The 19,593-nt window shown below is 42.9% G+C and overlaps 6 protein-coding genes across 6 annotated transcripts; 2 read left to right on the plus strand and 4 right to left on the minus strand.

Annotated features, from left to right (window-relative positions):
• Nucleotides 1-2,985: 2,985 nt before the first annotated feature.
• Nucleotides 2,986-10,613, plus strand: LOC6528584 (COP9 signalosome complex subunit 7). Its single transcript, XM_002089591.4, has 5 exons — nt 2,986-3,256; nt 3,313-3,565; nt 9,631-9,851; nt 10,029-10,182; nt 10,331-10,613. Exons 1-5 carry the CDS (start codon nt 3,071-3,073, stop codon nt 10,351-10,353), a joined length of 837 nt encoding a protein of 278 aa, XP_002089627.1. The 5' UTR covers nt 2,986-3,070; the 3' UTR covers nt 10,354-10,613.
• Nucleotides 10,614-12,566: 1,953 nt separating this feature from the next.
• Nucleotides 12,567-13,016, minus strand: LOC26536113 (larval cuticle protein 1; the record flags this gene model as incomplete). The annotated part of the gene is made up of 2 exons (XM_039371814.1): nt 12,567-12,607; nt 12,686-13,016. Coding segments are annotated over 2 exons (372 nt in total), but the record flags the coding sequence as incomplete, so codon positions are not given.
• Nucleotides 13,017-13,815: 799 nt separating this feature from the next.
• Nucleotides 13,816-14,478, minus strand: LOC6528585 (larval cuticle protein 1). Its single transcript, XM_002089592.4, has 2 exons — nt 14,383-14,478; nt 13,816-14,317 (listed from the first exon to the last, which is right to left on the minus strand). Exons 1-2 carry the CDS (start codon nt 14,392-14,394, stop codon nt 13,937-13,939), a joined length of 393 nt encoding a protein of 130 aa, XP_002089628.1. The 5' UTR covers nt 14,395-14,478; the 3' UTR covers nt 13,816-13,936.
• Nucleotides 14,479-16,617: 2,139 nt separating this feature from the next.
• LOC6528586 (larval cuticle protein 4) lies at nt 16,618-17,066 on the minus strand. Its single transcript, XM_002089593.2, has 2 exons — nt 17,055-17,066; nt 16,618-16,997 (listed from the first exon to the last, which is right to left on the minus strand). The coding sequence occupies exons 1-2, from the start codon at nt 17,064-17,066 to the stop codon at nt 16,722-16,724; spliced, it is 288 nt and encodes a 95-aa protein (XP_002089629.1). The 3' UTR covers nt 16,618-16,721.
• Nucleotides 17,067-17,347: 281 nt separating this feature from the next.
• LOC6528587 (larval cuticle protein 2) lies at nt 17,348-17,998 on the minus strand. Its single transcript, XM_002089594.4, has 2 exons — nt 17,901-17,998; nt 17,348-17,838 (listed from the first exon to the last, which is right to left on the minus strand). Exons 1-2 carry the CDS (start codon nt 17,910-17,912, stop codon nt 17,470-17,472), a joined length of 381 nt encoding a protein of 126 aa, XP_002089630.1. The 5' UTR covers nt 17,913-17,998; the 3' UTR covers nt 17,348-17,469.
• Nucleotides 17,999-18,987: 989 nt separating this feature from the next.
• On the plus strand, nt 18,988-19,559 carry LOC6528588 (larval cuticle protein 3). Its single transcript, XM_002089595.3, has 2 exons — nt 18,988-19,062; nt 19,119-19,559. The coding sequence occupies exons 1-2, from the start codon at nt 19,051-19,053 to the stop codon at nt 19,443-19,445; spliced, it is 339 nt and encodes a 112-aa protein (XP_002089631.1). The 5' UTR covers nt 18,988-19,050; the 3' UTR covers nt 19,446-19,559.
• Nucleotides 19,560-19,593: the final 34 nt, after the last annotated feature.

The following is a 19,593-nucleotide window of genomic DNA, read 5'->3' on the forward strand; positions in this document are numbered from 1 at the left end:
GTATTTCTAAACGCCATTTTCCCTAAGCCCCTGAGTCCCTGCCAGCAGTGTCCCTCGGCTGGAGTCGCGCGGGAAATCCGTGATTTGGGTCAAGTTAACATCATTCCGTCGAAATGGGCCAAGTTGTTCAAGTTTCCCGGCCGCCTGTCATTTGCATCGATAAGCGGAGCCACTGCCAGGCAGTAATAACAATACGTTCACTAAGCCAAATAATCGCGGACAACACTCGAAAAAAAAAAGTGTGTTATCTGAGCCTAAAGAAGTAATTTAAAGCTTTTCATTTATAGCACAAACATAAGGATTAGCATCGCAAGATATATTATTATATTAGCACAAACTATTGTAAAAGTTATTATAAAAAGAGATAACTAAGTTGGCTTGAATCCTTAGGTATTTTTGTGTAGGAATTTTAAAATTTCTTGTATGTAATACCCATATTATACACGGATATCCCTCTTAAAATTTTTTTTGGCAGTGGCCAATCACACACAGTTGCAGGCGGGGAAAGCAATTTGAGTCCTAATGAGCAGAGCAGCAAACTCACTAAAAAGGAAGGTCAAGTCTTTGTCCTGCCGATAAAAAATGATAAGCCAAAGGCGAAAGCGAAAGCGAAGGCCGCAGCTGCTGGTCAAAGTGCCGCGGCAGGGGCAAGGACATGTTTTAGTACACTGTTATACGGCCGTAGGACAGTCTGAAGGACACTGGGGTGGTGGGCCCTCACGTACATTTGAATGCCGCGCGCGTTCGCGGGGCTGAGTCCTTTTATTTGGCCATTTTGGGGCCCTCGAACTGTGTTTATATTTTATTTTCATACATTTTTATGGGCTAGTAAGCAAATTGTCGATGGGCGTAGCCAGGCAGGGCTTCCCTGGATTTCACAAGGATTTTAATGTGCAAGCCGATGATGGATTCAGAAGTGAAAAAGTGTAATTAATTTGAAAGCTTAGTACCAGCTGAACCGACGATGGAGTATGTACGTGAATTTGGCAATGACGTCCTTGCTTTGCCCGCAAATCGAACGCCCGCGTTCGGTAATCTCGGAAATAGGAATGAAATCCCGGGAAACTGAGCACCCGAACAACCTGCCAACTGCCGATTCATTGTGCGTCAAATTAATGACAAAGTGAAATCCACAAAAAACCAGAACTCGGAGCAGAGCGGGTAAAGTTTGCCGGCGTGACAAAGAGCTTTTCAAAAATGAGAAATTCAGCGACAAGGCGGAAAGTCTACTATAGTTTACCCTCTGCGGGATTTCTACTAAGAGACCATATATGGCGATGCCAGTCAACGGAATCCTGATTAACTTAAAACCCAAAAAGTGTCATCTATTTTGTGATGTTATGTTCTCAAAGTTATATACATTTGCTCATATATTAAACCCGAAACATTTGAAACCAAAGGCATGCATGTTACCAAAGGCACCATTTAATTTCCGCTTAGTGTTCCTCCGCTGCGAACAACGTTTTTTCCGGTCTGCCCAATCTTCTAAGTAATTTCGAATCCCCACCTGCTGACCACCAGTGGTCCATCGCAAGAATGGCCACAGGCTGTCGTCGGTTGGCAAGCGAATATCCTCCACGGGCGCAACTTTCCGCACCCAACCCACAAAATGCGAACGAAGTAAAGGCTGCGGAATTTGGCATTATTCCGAAAATGTTTCAAACGCACGGCAAACTAATCACGGATGCAATTCGGGTAGCAGTCGCCGCAGGAGAAAGAACCGCATCCACCGCTCCGGATGGAAGCCCAAAGCGAATCTGCAGCTGAACACACGCAACAGAATCAAAATCACAACAATTTTGTAATGGCTGCGTACTGGCAAATTTGGCAAATCCCATAAAATTTGAGGGTAGGGCTTCGCGGTGGGCGGTAGGCGGTGGGTGGTAGTGGGTAGGGGGTAGGCGTGCCAATCCAATTGGAAAAATTGCAAAACAGTCCGGTCAATTTCTGTCGAAGTGTCGGCATTGCAAGTGGCACAGAAAACAAAGCGATACAAGTGAGAATATGCTGCACAATTGAACACTGTGCGGTGGGCAGTTTTAAAACGGAGGACAAAGTGTCTTTAAGGCGCTGGCTCCCATTTTTTGGGACATCCTCTGTGGGTACGAGTATGCCCGAGGGTCCCTGACCTTTAGTTAACTTTTCATAATCGATGAGCTGGCGCATCCCATATAGGGGATGGTCCCACTCACGGCCACTCCCACTCCCACGCCCACGCCCACGCCAAAGCTAACCCCCCAGACACAATAAAGGGTTTTCAACTTTGACCCTGCACCTTTTTATACTCGCACATCCGCCCCTGCCCACAGCAATAATAACAAGTGTGGCTGAAGCCAAGTTTTGGCAGCATAAAGTGGCTCAAGGAATATATTTTTTTAGGCCCATCCTGCCGTTTCCGCCCCCTTTTTCCCTTTTTTCTACAGCCCCCTTGGGTGCGTCTGTGTGTGCCGCCGGAGTGAATTTGGTGCGAAAAGTGTTTTAAAATAAGGATGCCCGGCTTCAAACATAATGACCAACATTTCCACAAGGTGAGTGCAAATGGTTGGCTGTTATTAGGAAAAACAATGCAGCGAACGAGTTGGTATCCCAAAAGAACATACAATAATCATAAGCATAATGAACGGGCTTGTATCTGTGGTGGAGCTAGCACGAACTTTAAGTTTTAAACTTACTTCTTACTTTCGTTTGTTTAAACTTGGCGCCCTCTTTTATGGCAATCAGCTTGTGCCAGCGCTATAATAATATGACCGCTTCTGTGTGTATCGATATATTTAGTATTTTTTGTAGTATAGGTACTCTACTTCAATATTATATATTCGCTATTCTATATTCAAACATATTTTATTTATTATAGGAAATAAAAATCGTTTTGCATAAAAACTCCGCCCTCCACCTTTTAATGAATGGAATGAATGACGACGTTGGAAATAATAAAATATATATCTAGTATATTTTCAAATGCCGGGTCTAATTTATATAGCAATCGAAGAACGGTCACACTAGGCAGTGTGCTCGCAAAAAACAAAACAATCTCAAAACTCTAAACATTAAACAAATTGAAGCTCAAAAAATGACGCAGGACATGCTGCTGGGCAACGAGGAGCCGAGCAAGAGCAAGGAGACGTTTCTGGAGAAGTTCTGTGTCCTGGCCAAGTCATCCACCGGCGCCGCCTTGCTGGACGTGATTCGCCAGGCCCTGGAAGCCCCGAATGTCTTTGTTTTTGGCGAATTACTGGCAGAACCATCCGTTTTGCAGGTATGCTTGACTATAAAACTCCTAGCCGAACATTTCCCACCACATCTCATACACAGCTGAAGGACGGTCCGGACAGCAAGCACTTCGAGACCCTGAACCTGTTCGCATACGGCACTTACAAGGAATACCGCGCACAGCCGGGGAAGTTCATCGACTTGACTCCTGCCATGCAGAAGAAGCTGCAACACCTGACCATCGTCTCGCTGGCCATCAAGGCAAAGAGCATTCCATATGCCCTACTGCTCAGCGAACTTGAGATCGACAACGTGCGCCACCTTGAGGACATCATCATCGAGGCCATTTACGCAGGTGAGCTCGCCTAGGTGAACAGTTTGATTGGTTGATAGTTTCAATACGTTATGTCAAAAAAGTGATTTTTGTCCACCTCGCAGGTGTCAACAAAAGGCATCTCTTTACTTTCCCTGGGTAAAGACTGGTTTCTGAGATTCGTCAAAACTCAACCACATACATTTATTTTCTCTATTGCCTATTTTACCTTTTGTTACCTAGGAAGTTTCCAGGTGAAAGTTCTGCCGTTTTAGTACCAAGCTGATAAATCTCGACACTGCTTCCCTTCCTAGCTTGCATGATTAAATCAAATGCTAATTTTTGCCTACTTCTCACTATGGTAAGGGCGCCTCCCTCGTCCAATTAGAATTTTTGAACAGCTGTTCACCTACGCCGGCAGCCCAGCAGCTGTAAAAGCAGTAGATTCACAAAGTTATGCTGCCGTCTAGAGCCACCCGTTCCCGACCATCACTCTCCCCTCTGCCTTTGGGCAGTGCACTTGATTAGCCGGGACAGCTGGCGCATCCTGGCCAACGAAAACAATTGGGTGGAGCAACGAGGATTATGGTTGCCACCATTCATTAGGCCACTCGGTCTGGCGCCCCACCAGTTGATCCTGCCCACCTCATCCCCGCGGAAAAACAGTTTTTTTACTGTTGCCAACGTCGTCAGCTGGATGAACACTTTTGCCTCGATGATTTTCTTTCGAGCACACGCCTCAATGGTGGCCGCCTATAATCAAACTGCGCTCCATAATTGCCACATAAAAACTTTGCTTTAAGCGTAAGGTGAGAATTCACAAATCATGAATATTCCCGACTTGGAAAATCTTTTGAACTTGTCAAAATGCTGCCCATTAGTAATTTTGTATCTACATAAAAATAATTAATTTGATTCGATTACAATATTTAGAATCCTATCAGAGATTCATAGCCAAGACTGTGCATTTGAAACTAACTAGCAAGTGGTGTTTAGTTGGCATATATATACATATATATGTATCTCCACTGTTGCATAGAAACTTGAAATCCATCACTGTGCCCCGGCACAAGCTGCATATTAACACACTTTGCACTTGTACTTCCGGACCCATTCTGTGTCCGCATTGTATGTCTGCCGAAAGCCTTAAATCAAACGAAACACCCAGAAGCCGGGGCCAAATTTCGCACTCGGAAACATCGTTCGTGTAAGCATACTTAGGGCCCTCAAATGTGGTGCTAAACTTGTTGGTGCTGTTGATTTTTGAGCTTTGGCCTGTGATCTATGGACCGGAACAAAAACAAACAGAGCAAACAGAGGCTGTGTTATATGGGGCTGAAAACGAGCCCTTCAGGATTTTTGGTTAGTGTTCGGTTTTTAGCGGCTCTCGACAAGTGCCCCCTCGACGTATAGAACAATCCAAACATTGGCGCTGGATAAGCAAATAGCGTTTAGAAGTTTTTAATGGACTCTAGGCCGTCAAATATGTAAGCAAATAAAGTGACAACTCAACGCCATCTGCCCCATAAATAAGGTTTCCCCAAGGCACGGCGAGTACTCCTCGCCACATCGTCTCACCTGCCCCTCTTAATTGCTTTCCAAATCCAGGCAATGGACGGACAAACAAAATTTCCCGCCCTACTCAAGATTTATGTTATGATAGCAATCATTAGAGCATCATTCCAGGTGGCAGGAGGGAAAGTGCCAGATGTCTGGCGGAATGCGAAATCATTGCGTTCTATTAGGCGCCGTAATCTGACATCGCAATTTAATGTAGTTGGAAGCGGAGCAGGGCCTCCATTAGCCGGCGGGCAGGTGGAGTGATTCTCTCGTCGCGATTTCAGGTCATCCCATTAGAGCATCGTTTGTCTACCAGGACGATGGGTGGGGATATGGTAATTAAATGCCTCTTAGAATTCAAATTTGCCAGAAATATCGTTCCATTAGTGAACCAGCCCTTGATTGTTTGGGCTTTGTCCAGTGTTTGGGTTACATTAATATTACCTAGATTCATTTCTGATATAATCACAACAAGTAATCCAACAGTATTCTCTAAAATTAATTTTTGTTTTTTCTAAGGATATTTAGAACATATTCTCCACTGGTTTTTTGCTTGCTTTTCATAGCAGTGCTAAAAAAGTTAAGCAAGTCGTAAAAATTCCTGGAGAGGAAAATACACATACGAGTGCGGATAACCGCCCCCAAAAATGCTTTGGCATATGCTTCTGAAATCGATCGGTCGAGCATTCCCCACCAGGACAGCCTCAGTGGTTTTCAATCTCCCAGGCATTTTCAAATATTTTCACAACTGCCTCGAACTACTTTTTCTGCAATAACTTCCCGGCCCCAGCAGCTCAATGCTGGGAATCGCAGGAAAATAAGCAAAACTGTTTGTACACTCATGCCGTAGCGAGGGTTGTGTGCGGAATGCCACCGAGTTTCACCGAGGATTGCACCCTCGCAGTTGCCGTGTCGAGTTGCTGGGATTTACAGAATGTGTCGCAGAATGCGCCTTCTTGATTTTAGTTTTTTGGCGCACTTCTTTAATTTCTTTTGTGTGTCAAAGAAAAGTTTCGCATAATTCAGGGTGCTTGAGAGCGGCTTTTGAACTAGCTTTCCACCAGCCCGGGGGATTTGCAATTCAGAGAGAAGTGGGATGAATTTGTTTGGGGCATGCACGAGGAAGTACCAAAGCGCTGGCCACTTGTGCATAACATTTTCTGAGTGGGCCGCAAAAAGTGTAAGCCTCTTTCGCAATCGGTTAATTAACACTGTTCCAATGGCGGGAACACTGCATGAAAATCGGCTTTTATCCTCTGAAAAGCTGTTACATCAAAGGCCAGTTTACCTTAATGAAGAAGCCGCGACCTTGCCGCAAAGCCGAATACCCGAAAGCGACGCAGTTCGGATATAATTTGCTGTACTCGCCCTAAATCCGGACTTGTGCGTCTCCCCGGGACTCGCCGATTTCACAGCAGCTTCTGATTGCACAGTTTTCGGCGTCAGGGGTCCATTGCAGTGGATTTTCTAGAAAACTTTGAGAAGGGAGAGTGTTTGTGGGTGGCTGCGCTGAGCACTTTGTCAGTTTTAGGTGAAAACTTTTCACCAGCTATGCACCGCCTCATATTGATGGCACAAGTTTCCAGCCCGCTAGTTTGCGGTTTCAGCGGAGTCTATGGCCCAGAAAAAGGCTGCTTCCCACTCTATAAATATCTGTGAATAAGTTTCTTAAATAACTATTTATTCCTAATTTTATTGTACTGCGCACGCCAGTTTCATTAAAAACACATGGATCTTTTTTCTTGTAAGAACAGGGGCTTATAGTGCCCAAATCAACGAAATTCCTTTAATGAGAAGGGCTTTAAAAACTATACAATTATTACTGGAAGGCAGCTAGAACGCCAACACTTTTTTTGGGTGCTCCTTTATCAAATTTTATCTTGTGCCATTGTCCTTGCCTGCTGCTCTCGTTCGGGTTTGTGTAGAATTTCAATTACCAAATTCAATTTTTCTGGGCAAGGTGGTAAGCTGTTTGACGAGTTGCCAAAACCTGTCAGCAACAGGTCACCAGAAAACGGGACCATCGTAATGGATTCTCAACTTTTTAATAAACAAATGGTATGAATTCAGGTCCTATAACTTAAAAGGTTTTATGTAAGACGTAAGGAAGACCTTTCCAAAATCGTATCTAACGAAGATCAAGTAACTAATCCGTTTCCGACCCTTTTAAATCACATCTATTCTTAATAAGGAGCTCTTGTGAGAACGAACCAGGCAAGTCCGTCTGTCCGTCGATATAAAAGTCGAGGTTTCAGAAACTACTTATATATAAGCTGAGATAAGTTGAAATATATGTATGGCTTTTGCCAATATCTTAGCTATACAAAAACAAATTTTAGGCCATATTCATTACGCCCTACATGCTGAAAGATTCGTAAATCCATCCATGTAAGCATCACTAGGTGGAGCTCATGTGCAGTCCTTGAAACATTCACTTTGCTGTATTGCTGCGATTCGGAAGTATAGATTAATACCTGATGTTGAAAGTGTTTGGCGGAATTGGTCTAATCTATATGGAATTTAAATGTTTTTATAAAATCTATAATAAATACGTCTGCTTCACTTGTTGTAAGCCCTCGCAAGGGTATACAAATCCGTGTAAATTGTCTTTTCGGACCACGTTTCTAAAATCGTTACATTCGTTTCATGGCAACTTTAGATTCAAACGCGTTTTTTTCGAGTCACCAAAAGTACACACGCCGTGGTGGTCACATTCCTGGAGGTTTTGTACCACCGACTGCGTTTTTTTAACGCTTTCATTCATCTCCAGATAGCCACAGCCATTGGATTTTCATCAGCATTTGCCACAGAACCACAGCCGTCGGCGGTTTGGCATCATCGCCTTCTGCCGCTACGATGATTCATTCTGCTGTCCCTCAACGGCTTTTTCCGCAATTTGCGGGCGAAGCAGTAAGCATGATTGATTGCCCTGGCGTTGAATTTTCCGCACGCGGCAGCAGGCGCCCACAGTTTTCACATGGCTGAAAATACAAGACACATGTCAACGCCGGAAAACCACAGGCAGTTTACAGCACTTGTGGCCAAGGCGTCGCGCAACATCGAAATCCGCAATTCCCCCATGTTTTTCAATTATTCGAGGCGTACTCGAAGGCATCAAATCAATAAGCATTTTTGCGCCAACTCTCAAGCTAATTAGAAAAGTGTCTGACAAATTGTCAACCCAAATCGCTAGCCGTCTGACCAAGTGGATGAGAGAAATTGAATCTTCGGGCGAATTCCCTGCATATTTGAGTGAATATTTATGACGCAAAGTCGGTGCCATAAACACAGAAACTTGGTCCGCAGACTTCGTCCCCAGTCCGATGCTGCCTTTCCGGCGACTCGTTCAAGGACACAAGTGGTCGTAAAGTCAAAGGCAAAGAGTGCTCAAGGACTTAACTAGGGCTTAGCCATGGCCAAAAGCGGTGAGCGGAGAGGCTGCTCTCACTTAGCCACTTCCTCGGCCGAGCAAGTTAAAGCCTCGGGCCATAGTTTGCATCGGGGTAGAGGATTTCAGTACTCGGGACTTTGCAACTGGGACTCCCACTGCTGTCGGCACGGATGAAAACAATTCCAGATCCGCTTGCTGTAAATTGTAATCCCGCTGAGGAGCTACAAACTAAACGACAAACGACGATTTCAAATTAATTACTCAAACTACTTTTGGCAGACATGGCCATCGCATTGCATTTCAGCTTACGCCCGCTGGGCAGTGTATTTGCCAATTGACTCAGAATACAAAGCTAATCGCCCAAAGCCACTTGGCTTTGGCTTAAACAGATCGCCCTAAAGTATTGAAAACAAAAGTTAATACGCTGGTATTTAATTACACATTGTGTGTGACTCGGTCACCACAGTATTTGGGCAACACTTGGGATGCTGTTGTGCGGATTTGCGGATTTATGGAACCCGGCTTCCATTTGCTTGATTATAGCCAGTTTCGTTCTGTTGTATTTGCGCTCATCTAACTGTTTTCTAATCAGTTTAATTGATTGAGGGTTTGCTGTGTGGGAAAAAGGTGGCGTGATTGATTGCGCATCCGTTTTCATAGCTGGGTAGGAAATTATCATTAAATTCGGAATTGTAAATAATCCAAGTGAACATTCGGTGTATGCTTTTCTACTTATAAGCTGCATAAATAATCGAATGCATTGAGAAAATATTGATATTCAATACATTTCAGGTTTACTCAATTCGTTAGTGGGCCCCTCCATTCTTTTTATTCCCATACTCAGCTTTGTGAACTACTTTGTTTTTGGCTTAGCCCATTCAATGGAAATTGGAAATTTAAGGATACTAAATGCATTTCCCTTCTGCTGCATGACCATTTTCTCAGTTACTATTCCAACTGTGAACTGTTCCATTCGTCCATAGGCATCACAACAAACTTGTTGCAATGGCCTTCAATGCACTCCAGAGCTGCTACTTAAGGCTACACTTTGGCCAACTTCAGGAACTGCTCGTTCCAGGCAATTAGTCGAGAAAAAGTTGACAAGTTGGCTGGGAGGGAGAAAACTCTCTAATTTTCCTTTTAATCCTTCACGCAGACATCATCCACGGAAAGCTGTTCCAGAACACACGCATTTTGGAGGTGGATTACGCCCAGGGCCGCGACATTCCGCCCGGATACACTGGCCACATCGTGGAGACCCTTCAGGCGTGGGTCAACTCCTGCGACAGCGTTTCCAACTGCATCGAAATGCAGATAAAGTACGCGAACGCAGAGAAATCCAAAAGGCTGATGAACAAGGAGCGCGTGGAACAAGATGTGAGTCTTCTTATCTAATTACCTTTATTGGCACTACGAATTTTAAATCTCTGACTGCGCGCTCAAAAGTTTTAAGTAAGACAGTATAAAAAAAAAACATATTAGTATACATTTCTACTTATAGCCCACGTATCAGATTTCGGATTTAACTTTATTTGTCCACTCTATTCCCCCTAGCTCATCAATCTTAAGAAGGTATTAAAGAGCCAGACCTCGGACAGCGATGAGAGCATGCAAATCGACACCCACGGACCGGGAACCAGTGGCGGATTGGGGCAATCGGAGCTAAGAAAGAAGCCCTCCAAGCTGAGGAATCCACGCAGTGCGGCAGGTGAGTATCGCAGCTTAAAAGGTGGAGAAATCACTTTGCAGAACTTCCCACGCTCCGTGACAAGCTTCATTACAAAGCCATTAGTTAGAAACATTATCATTAATTGTCTTTCCTCACCCGCTGGGTCCTCTATCCTAATCCGTTGCAGTTGGCCTCAAGTTCAGCAAGTGAGATGAGACCGGTCGGGCGGACGAGGAGTCAGGATCTGGTTCCAACGCAGCCTACCGCAACTCCACGCGGCACCTGAGGGGCGGAGACCGCTCGGCTGTCGGAGAAACGCTAATCCCATCAAAACTCCGTTCGATTCACCAGATAAATGCCGGCTGTCCTCGTGAGGGATTCCCTAATTAGCATCAAATTAATCGCCACTAAATAACAATATAAATACAAATACAAAACCTGTAATAATAGAAACCATACGTCAAAATGCATATTAATTGGACTATTTATTTATTCACATCTGCGCGATTGGCTATTTTAACATTGATGCCATTGTGATTTGCGGCCATTAAAGGCGGGCGTTTAATTAATGTCAAAATAACTCGGGTTTAGACAAATGTTTACTTATCACATACATACGTGTAAACACAAACGTTGCGTGCTGTGGTCTGTTAGTGGCGCATGTGAACATATTTTCATTTGGTTGTTATATTTGCGGATAATTGCGGGTAACCTGCAGCAAATTGAATTTATTTGATGGGACTTCTAATTTGCACTTGGACTGATGAGCATTTTTGTATTGTTTTCGTTAAATTATGACAACACATGGTGAATTCGCACGCTTTTGATTCATTACCGGATGATTAGCCGCCCACATGGCAATACGCACCATTTCTTGATTAACAAACAATTTAGTGCACAATTAATTACAACAATTGCAAAAATGCGAATATGAGTTTTCGCGGAAAACGACGACGTTTCCTGATGCCTGGAGCCCTGCTCATTAGGACCCTCCAGTTGAGTCAAACCTTGCACTAATATTAGAGGCAGTTTGTTATTTGCTTTCCGCACATCCACATCCCCAGAGCCAAAGAAATGATAGTGCTGCGGAGAAGTGAGAACAATAACGCATTCTGTCAGATGTGCAAAGTACTTCCACCATGGGCACGGATGTCTGCTGGCAATTACTTAATTACATTTCATGCTTTTGTTTCTGTGGAAAGCGTCTGAAGCCACAGAGTGTTTTTTAAACGAATGGAAACCACTCTGCAAGCTGTTAATTTACATGTTTGCACTCAATATGGAAATTTGTCGCACGTTTATCAGATTGCTGCCTTTGTTGAAGGAACACCAGTATAGTAGAGCGGTCGGAACTCATTCATGGCGCAAAGTTGCAGTATTGTACTTTTATTTTATAAACAAAAGAACTTCACATGCTTCAATTCAAGCCCAATTCCCATTGGTTACATTTTTCTATTTGCTTAACAATATGATGATTTTCCCTAATTATTATGTGCAATGTAATCCTATTTTCAGTTGACCTACTTAACGCAATCATTCCCTATAAAACCCAAACTACAAATTAAATATGTATATACACCTTTGCTTGTCGAGCCCACAGTCATGCCCCTTCATTTGGGATTTACTCAAATTGTTTTCAGTTTGGGGTTTTAAGGGGAATCGCCTACCGGATCTCAACTGGTTATGTTACTCAGAACATTGTTATTGAAAATAAGAACAGTAAAAATTATCATTTTAACAGCTTGGTGACAAATTCTGGCTTTATGCCTTTTCAGTTTTTAGATTCACGATTTTTGCCATTCAGTTCCAAATCGAATTCTCTTTTAATCTACATTGGCAATCGGGTTTGTGCCGTGATCGCTAATCGAATTGTTAAAGTTGCCTTTTCGACGGACTTTATAAAAATCTAGGGCAGAATTAAGTTATTCATTATTCAAAAATTGTCAGCAAGCTAAATTAACCGAATCAGCTGTTTTTTTTGCAGTATACTAAATAAAGGCCAAGGTCGTTTATTGACAGACCTTTTCGATGGGATCTGAAAAGGTTTCAAAACGGCTTTGAAACAATGCATACAGAGGAGTAAACACAACATAATTCTAATTTTGTAAGTGCAGTTGAACCCCCTACAAATATATTCTAAAATAATATGTTCTAAAAATATATATCACATGGGTGGTTAAATCACCTAAGTTACTATTTGAAGGTTGAGAGAGACAATATATGTTACGTATTAGGAGTTAGGAACTAATTCGTTACCAGTTCCGTTTCAAAGTGTAAACGGATAAAGTACTGCCTAATAAAAAAACATTTAAAACTCATGTACTCTAATAAGAACAAAATGTACGCATTAGTAGTAAATCAAAGGTGTTGTTAAACGGGTAGGACGTGTTTTAAGCCGTTACAGTTGTTTGCCAAATTCAAAGTCAAGGTTGCGAACTGGTTTCTGCCGTTAGCAATTGCGAGCCTTTTACAAACAGTAAGATTACTTAAACTAATAGTTTGAAAGGTATTTGGGGAACAGTTTTCAAGTGGATTGCGATACCCGGGGGACTGTACATCGGCGATGGTTGTGTTGGGTGGGACTCCAGCCAGGCGATGGCTTTAGCGACGGTCGGGATCCAGGCCTCCGGGAGTTGGTATTCGGTCTCAGAGGCGATATATCCGAAGTTGCCATGGATGTTGCCATTAACGTCTCCGCTGGCGGCCAGCTCAGTTCCGTTGAAGGTGTGCAGACTAGAATCGAATCCTTCGGCATGAACGTCATCGGATCGGAAAGGGACATCGGCGTGGACATTCTCGGAACGTCCTACGGAATGGGGCACTGGGGGATTCGCCACCGCCAGGCCGAAAACTGCGCAAAACATCACCTGAAACAGGGACAATAGTTAGGGATCGAATAAGTAGGTTCGAATCCTGTCGTTATTCACAAGCATAATCTTTTCTGATTCTGCGAGAATTGCGGGAACTGATTAACTGATTTTGGTCAAGCATTATTGCCACACAAACTGAAGCCATATCAAAACGCTACGTTTTTGCATTCAATTGGTGCTCTGTGTTCTGCGTTGACTTCGCGAATGATGCCCCCACACCCATTAAAAAGCATAATCACATTCGAAATAAGGGAATAGGAACTATATGCTAAATAAAAAATCAAATGAATAAGGGGGCAATCGAATCGTGTGGCATTGACCATTGATCTCACGTATTAATTTTCCTTGTCAATTACAGTTTCATTACAACTCAGCTAGCATATTGAATGAAATTGGCAAAACAATTGAGTATTCTTAATCTCTCCACTTTCTAACTGTTATAGTTCCTGAGATCTCGATGTTTACACGGACGGATAGACAAATCAAGGGTCGGAAACGCTTGCTTATACCTGTAACATAATTTGTAACGAATCTAGTATACCCTATAACTCTACGAGAAGCGGTTTAATAAAATGAAAATAAATCATGTGGCTGCGACAGTTCTGGACAGCTTGTGGGCTAAAACAAACATAAACTTCTGCATCTCTAGAATCTACATGCCTTATATCAATTCACTCGTTCTTATAGCTTCCGAGGTATCCGGTAATGATTATTTTGACTCGCGTAGTTATTTTGATTTAGAATACATATTACTTCCTAAGGTTCAAGTACTTGAAAAAATGTTCAGTTAAGAACACAAACATTTATACTGCTATAAGCATCTGCATGTATTTTTTAAAAGTCAAGAAGGATAGCTAAACAACTAGGGCGATATTTTTCGGGGGAACAGTCCGTGGTTTGGTCCGGGATCCGGGTGACGAGTCCTAGTGATGACGGGGATGCTCGGGTGCTGAGGGGTGAGACGCCAGCCAGTCGAGGGAGCGGGCAATGGCCTCTGGGATTGGAGGAGGAGTGGGGATCCAGGCTCCCGAGGGCTGGTATCCGTTCTCATCAGCCACGTACTTGACGTCCACGTGATCGCCTTCGGGGGAGATCCATCCGAAGTTGCCGTGGATGTTGCCATGGACATCACCGCTGGCGGCCTGCTCGATTCCGTTGGAGGTGTGCAGACTGGTGTCGAATCCATCGGCACGAACGTCGTCCGATCGGGAAACCACATCAGCGTGGACATCCTCGGAACGTCCTACGGAATGGGGCACTGGGGGATTGGCCACCGCCAGGCCGATAACTGCGCAGATCATCACCTGAAGGAGAGTATAGATCTTAGTTAGGGATCTTATAAGTGGGTTCGTATCCTGTTGTTACTTACAAACTTAAACATTTTGCCTGATTTCGGTCTGGTTGAGAACAAACGTTGACTGATAACTGATTTTGGTCGAGCAGAGCTTTTTTATATGATCGCCACCCAAACTGAACCCATATCAAAACGCTACATCTTGCATTCAATTGGTGCTGTGAGTTATGGGGTGACTTCGCGGATGCGCCCACACCCATTAAAAACATCGTCATATGGCGAGAGCTTAGCAAATGCCAAACAACGGGATAAGTACTATATATAATCGCTTAATAGATGCTAAAATGAAACAATCGCATCAATAAGAGGCAAACGTGTCGGGTGGCATCCCAAAATCCAAACGAGTTTGACCCGCCCCTTCATTGAATCCCCTCTATAAGCTTGACATGGCTTTGCCAAACCGTGAACCACTTTTGCAGTGCCATAACGACTCCATTGACTACAAAGTATTGCCGACTTCTTAGACTCGATGTTTTGCAGTACATTAACTTGAGTCTCTACTTTGACACCTTGACCATTGCTTCTCTTTATCGATTCCTCTTGATGGTTGGGGTTAGACTTTAAGCAAATTGGAGTAAGTTTTATTTTTGTTTGTACATGTAAAGCGCCTTTTTTGTTTTTTGTATACTACTTAAATTCGTTAAAAATGTAGGGGGCTAACGACCTCATATAGTTTTTATAGTGACAATTAAAATTGTTTGCGAACCTTATGGTCAACCTACAGTGAATATTTATTTACAAATCCAAATTTTTTTCCCTATGTATATGTAGGAGCTGAGCAAATTTTTCAGATCATTCAGACTGGAGAGATCTTTTAATAAAATTCATTTTTAATTTGGCACACATTTGCTTTATGGAGATAATACTCTTGTTGGGTAAACGGATTTACTGAATTTAACAAGTAGATAGAACTTATCTCGGCAACTGTAGAAGCTGAAGATTGTAAATTCGGTTTAGATTTCAATACAGCAATATTAATATATTTTACCTTATACACTCTACAGCCCACAAACTGCCCTTTTTTCATGCCATCAATTTCGAAAAATTATTTAATTTGACTTCACTATTTTTATTAGCCATTTCTATTCAGATGCAACCCCACTATTTTTATTAGCAATTTTTATTCAGATGCAACCACGTTTTAATAATTTTGGTAACACTTCCACTAGCTAAGTAACAATTTTGCATTCAAGCGAAAAATAACTCTTTGATTTAATAGAACAATTTAGATTTTTATCAGATACCCGTCAGTCAGCTAGTTGGAATGCGGGTGCTATAAGGATTTGGGAAAAAAGGGAAAACGACTCTTTCCAAAATTAAAATGGGCAAGCATTATTATTTAATAAGATTAAAAATCTTAATAGAAAATGTGTTCTTGACATTTCGGCTTGTACGCTTGAGGAAAGTGTTTTAAACGTGTCGAAAGAAATTTGTAAAACGATTAATAAAATGAAAACCTTTTCAAATAATGTGGCCGTTACAGTTCTGGGCGGCTTGGGACCATTAGAGTGGATATGGCAATTAGAGAACTGTAAGAGTGGCATTTTTTGCCTCCCTACTCACACTCAACAAATTTGAGTGTCGGGTGACACTCACACCGGGCATCGCGGGTACTAACAAACACCCGCTCCAAATATTCGGGTGTTCAAGCACACTGGTGTCCGCGCACCCGAATCAATGGGGCACTCTACATCACATAATTGATATACTCTGCTAGCACAAAATCATTGCACCACTCACTCAAAATTAGTATTTAAAAAAAAATATATGGAAAAAATTGTTTCCTTACCTAGGACTTTTGAGAAGCGCAGAGAAGGGCACATATATTGTGGTATTATTTAGTATTAAGTATTCAGTATTATTTAGTATTAAGTAAAACACCCGGGTGTTTTTGTGCAAGTAACAAAAAACACCCGGGTGTTTGTTATTGAGTCAAATAGAGTGTCAACAAACACCCGGGTGCTGAGACACTCGGTGTTTAGCGTGTGCCCTTAGAGTGCCGGTTGCAGTTTTCTTGTGGCAATCTTTTTATACAAACTTCAATCATATTATCTAGAATTAAATAAGAGCCCTATTTCAATTTACTCATTCTTATAGTTCCCGAGATCTCCTTAAGTATTCGGTAATGGTCATGTTAACGCTCTTAGTTTAATTGATCAAGAATATATTAACATACTTCATAGGGTTCAAGTACTTGAAAAATGTTTCAGTTAAGAACACAAACATTTATACTGCTATAAGCATCTGCATATAATTTTTTTAAAGGCCAGAAGGACAGCTAAACAACTAAGGCGATATGTTTTGGAAGAACAGTCCGCCCGGCATCCGGGTGACAAGTCGTGATGACGGGGATGCTAGGGTGCTGAGGGGTGAGACTCCAGCCATTCGAGGGGGCGGGCAATGGCCTCTGGAGTAGGATGAGGAGTGGGCAGGCGGTTGCTCTGGAATCCGTTCTCGTCGGCCGCGTAAGTTAACAGGACTTGCTCGCCGTCTTGGGAGGTCAACGAGTAAACTCCTACAATGTTACCGTCGACATCACCGGTAGCCGAAGCAGCAGAGCCCTTGACCAGCTGCTTGGCCGCAGCAACCTCGTTGGCGGCCACCAGGGCGACAAGGGCGCAGACAAGTACCTAGGATATTCCGGGATTACTCATTGGACTGACTGGTTTCGATCTACAGGTACTTACGATCTTGAACATTTTGAATTGGTTAGATTGACAGACTAGAGAACTCGTGAGACTGATACCGATTCGGAAGCACTTTCGTCTTTTATACGCTAATACGCACTCCCCACGAAATCCCAAAGCTAAAGAAACCCGTTTTTATTAAACTTTCGGCCAGCATAGGCCTCGTTTAGTTTTATCGGACTAGTTCAAGTGACATGCTCTATGGCGTCTGCTGCACTCTTTTTGATCAAGACTATATACATACTTCATAGGGTTCAATTACTCGAAAAAGGTTTCAGTCAAATACACAAACATTTATACTGCTATAAGCATGTGCATATATTTTTTTGAAAGTCCAGAAGGACAGCTAAACAACTAGGGCGATATGTTTCGGGAGAACAGTCCGTGGAGTGGTCCGGGATCCGGGTGACAAGTCCTAGTGATGACGGGGATGCTCGGGTGCTGGGGGGTGAGACTGCAGCCAGACAAGGGCGCGGGCAATGGCCTCTGGGATTGGAGGAGGAGTGGGGATCCATGCTCCCGAGGGCTGGTATCCGTTCTCATTAGCCACGTACTTGACGTCCACGTGATCGCCCTCGGGGGAGATCCATCCGAAGTTTCCGTGGATGTTGCCATGGACATCTCCGCTGGCGGCCTGCTCGATTCCGTTGGAGGTGTGCAGACTGGTGTCGAATCCATCGGCACGAACGTCGTCCGATCGGGAAACCACATCAGCGTGGACATCATCGGAGCGGGAGACTGGGGCCAGGGCTGTAGCCACTCCCACAACGGCGAGGATCATCACCTAGATAGGGAAAATGTTTCGAATTAGATGGCGAGTTCATAATTATTCTGTGAGCCACTCACAAACTTGAACATGTTGGCTGATTTCTGTCTGGTCGAGAACGAACGTTGACTGATAACTGATTTTGGTCGGGAGAGCCTTTTTATATGATTCCCATTTCGGTTGTCTCCAAACGCATTGCTTATTACTTTTTGGGCAAAGTATAAGTTATCGCGTGCCAATGATGCCAACAAAAGGCAGTGCCCATAAATTCTCCACTTGACTCTGCGATACAAATGTCAAAAAACAAGTCTTAGGCTGCTGAATTGATTCCGAAATGAAACATGCCTCGGTAGAATTTTTTTAGGGGCGGTGCAGTACGGGTTTTTAGATTCTGTGCTCATTGATGACGTTTGAAATTAACCAAGCCTTTATCAGTGAAGCCTGTTTTTAATATAGTTACCCACAATAATACCGTGTATTCTTATGATCTCCCATCGAGATTGGTTTAAATATTCTTGCAATGAAAACAAATCAATAAAATATTGTTAGAGTAGCTTAATGTGTAAAGTGAAGTTTATATTGTTATGCATACGCTGTAACACTATATGTATAACCACATAGGAAGCAGTAAATTTGTTTAACTCCAATTAATAATATTAAAAAAAAAGAAATGTGTATATTATAAGTTTGACAAGTGACAATGAAATCATTTGGTTATGATGATAAAAAAACGATTCCGCAAGTAATACTGCCTAGTTAAATACGCGTTATTTGCCTATGCTATCACAATATGATGTTCCTCAATATTTTGGATGCCACTGTTTAATTTGAAAACCCAGCAAAGCTTTTGACCAGAGTTGTCAATACGGCACATATAAAATAAAACACTTATTTGGCACCGAAAACTATGCTATAGTACTTCCGCTAAATGACAAAAAATTAAATTTCCCACTGCTTAATAATAATAATTCAGTTGCTGGTCCGGTTTGCTTTGTATATAGGCAAATATTTTGGTTGACTACCCAAGAATGCTCACCTCCTAATGAAAGTGGTTAAACCATCTCAAAGTCGATTAATTTGCATCCCAGACGGTTTTTATTATATGCACCATATTGACTTAATTATAATAAGCACATTGCATCAGCTTTAGAAGATATATAAACTCAACTTTGAGCATAGATTGTCATCAGTCTTAGAAGATTTCTAGTCCGACAATCTAACCAAATCAAAATGTTCAAGATCGTAAGTATCCCATGAGGAGCATCGACAATTCGCAATCTAATCCCGGATTATCCTAGCTGCTTATCTGCGCTCTTGCCGCCCTTGTGGCCGCCAACGCCAACGTGGAGGTTAAGGAGCTGGTCAACGATGTCCAGGCCGATGGTTTCGTTAGCAAGTTGGTCCTCGACGACGGATCTGCCTCCTCTGCCTCCGGAGATATCCACGGTAACATCGATGGCGTCTTCGAGTGGATCTCCCCTGAGGGTGTCCATGTGCGAGTGAGCTACAAGGCCGACGAGAACGGATACCAGCCCCAGAGTGATCTGCTGCCCACTCCTCCTCCGATCCCAGCTGCCATCCTGAAGGCTATCGCCTACATCCAGGCTAACCCCAGCAAGAACTAAGTGAACATGAAAGATTGGAGACAGCTTGGTTGAGTTTGGATTGCTCTCTCCTGCTGTTTTAAATTTAAGAAAGATGTTATCGAATTCGAAAATAAATTAAACCGTGCAATATAAACCAAGTACATATTTTACATCACTCAGTCAGATA

Source organism: Drosophila yakuba, chromosome 2L (assembly GCF_016746365.2).
Source record: "Drosophila yakuba strain Tai18E2 chromosome 2L, Prin_Dyak_Tai18E2_2.1, whole genome shotgun sequence".
Classification (NCBI taxonomy): domain Eukaryota; kingdom Metazoa; phylum Arthropoda; class Insecta; order Diptera; family Drosophilidae; genus Drosophila; species Drosophila yakuba.

Coding starts and splice junctions, on each gene's coding strand:
- LOC6528584 (XM_002089591.4), top strand. CDS start 3,071: ATGACGCAGGACATGCTGCTGGGCAACGAGGAGCCGAGCAAGAGCAAG. Junction 3,566..9,630: donor CATCGAGGCCATTTACGCAG/GTGAGCTCGCCT, acceptor TCCTTCACGCAG/ACATCATCCACGGAAAGCTG. Junction 10,183..10,330: donor GAATCCACGCAGTGCGGCAG/GTGAGTATCGCA, acceptor AATCCGTTGCAG/TTGGCCTCAAGTTCAGCAAG.